This window comes from Chaetura pelagica, unplaced genomic scaffold, assembly GCF_000747805.2.
Source record: "Chaetura pelagica isolate M959 unplaced genomic scaffold, ChaPel_1.0 scaffold232, whole genome shotgun sequence".
NCBI lineage: Eukaryota > Metazoa > Chordata > Aves > Apodiformes > Apodidae > Chaetura > Chaetura pelagica.
Window position 1 is genome coordinate 88,953 of NW_009952441.1, and position 1,073 is coordinate 90,025.

A 1,073-nucleotide genomic window follows, 5' to 3' on the forward strand; every position below is an offset into this window, starting at 1 on the left:
GGGAGGTGCAGGCCCCACCACATGCACAGCCCCAGGAAGAGCAGGTAGTAGACGCTGGAGGCGGCAGAGGGCAGGATGATCCCTGGGGAGCAGCGCCCCGTGGGCAGTCAGTGCATGGCCATGCATCCCCTGGAACGAGCATCCCCCCAGACCGAGAATCTCCCACTGGACTGAGCATCCCCCCACCCCCAGACCAAGCATCACCCAGACCAAACATCCCTCCTGGACCAAGGATCTCAGCCCGGGGCCAAGATCACCCAGATTGAGCATGTCCCCCCTGGATTGAGCTTCCCCTCCAGCAGCATGACTACTCACCCCCCCACCCCCCAGCTCACCATGTGCCTCCCACATCCCATACCCACCAGCCAAAGCCAGCAGCACGATGGCCAGGCCCTTCCCAGCCACCCAGAGCAGCCAATGAGCCGTCACCCATAGCCTGGTGCTGAGTCGTGTGTCCCCACTGGCCAGGCCACTGTGCTGCTCCACGTTGTCCTCTTCCCCCTGCCAGGCCAGAGGAGCACAGAGTGAGCCCCGTGAGCCCTCATGCTGCTGCTCACCGTGCCTCAGTTTCCCCACTCAGTGGGGAGCAGGGGCAGAGGGCAGGGGCATCCTGCCCAGTGCTGGGCAGATGAGCAGCCCAGCGACCTGGCTGTGTTGATCTCATTATCCCCTTGGAAAGCTCTTCCAAAAAGCAGCTGTTTTTCTTGGCCCCAGCAGCTGGGTTCCCAGCGCTGAGCTTTTTTCCAGGCTGCCTCCAGCGCCGGCCCCGCACTGCTCCGGTTACAGCCTGGCCAGAGCCACAGCCACGACAGCCTGGATCAGCAGGGAGCACCTCAAAAAAGGGCTGAGCCCCGAGGGGTGTCCTCTGGGCTGGGGAGGTGCCATCACCCTGGGGTTGTCTTGTCCTGGGTGATCCCAACGCCAGGAGCAGAGTGTCCTGGAGCCCCTGGCAGTGCCGGGCAAGGGGCACAGCACAGCACCCTGCCAGCAGGCTGGGGGTGGCTGCCAGCAATCCATGACTGCCTGCCCTACTGCCCTTCCCAAGCCCAGGGGTTTTGGGGTGGCTGTGCCAG

The 1,073-nt window shown here is 64.2% G+C and overlaps 1 protein-coding gene across 1 annotated transcript in view; it reads right to left on the reverse strand.

Moving 5' to 3' along the window:
* PIEZO1 (piezo-type mechanosensitive ion channel component 1) overlaps positions 1 to 1,073 on the reverse strand; it is a 23,597-nt gene that overhangs the window by 17,808 nt on the left and 4,716 nt on the right. The window contains exons 6-7 of the mRNA XM_010008446.1: positions 363 to 501; positions 19 to 82 (exon numbers count right to left, since the gene is read on the reverse strand). Coding sequence (XP_010006748.1) covers positions 19 to 82; positions 363 to 501 — 203 coding nt within the window. The remainder of the gene's footprint in view (positions 1 to 18; positions 83 to 362; positions 502 to 1,073) is intronic.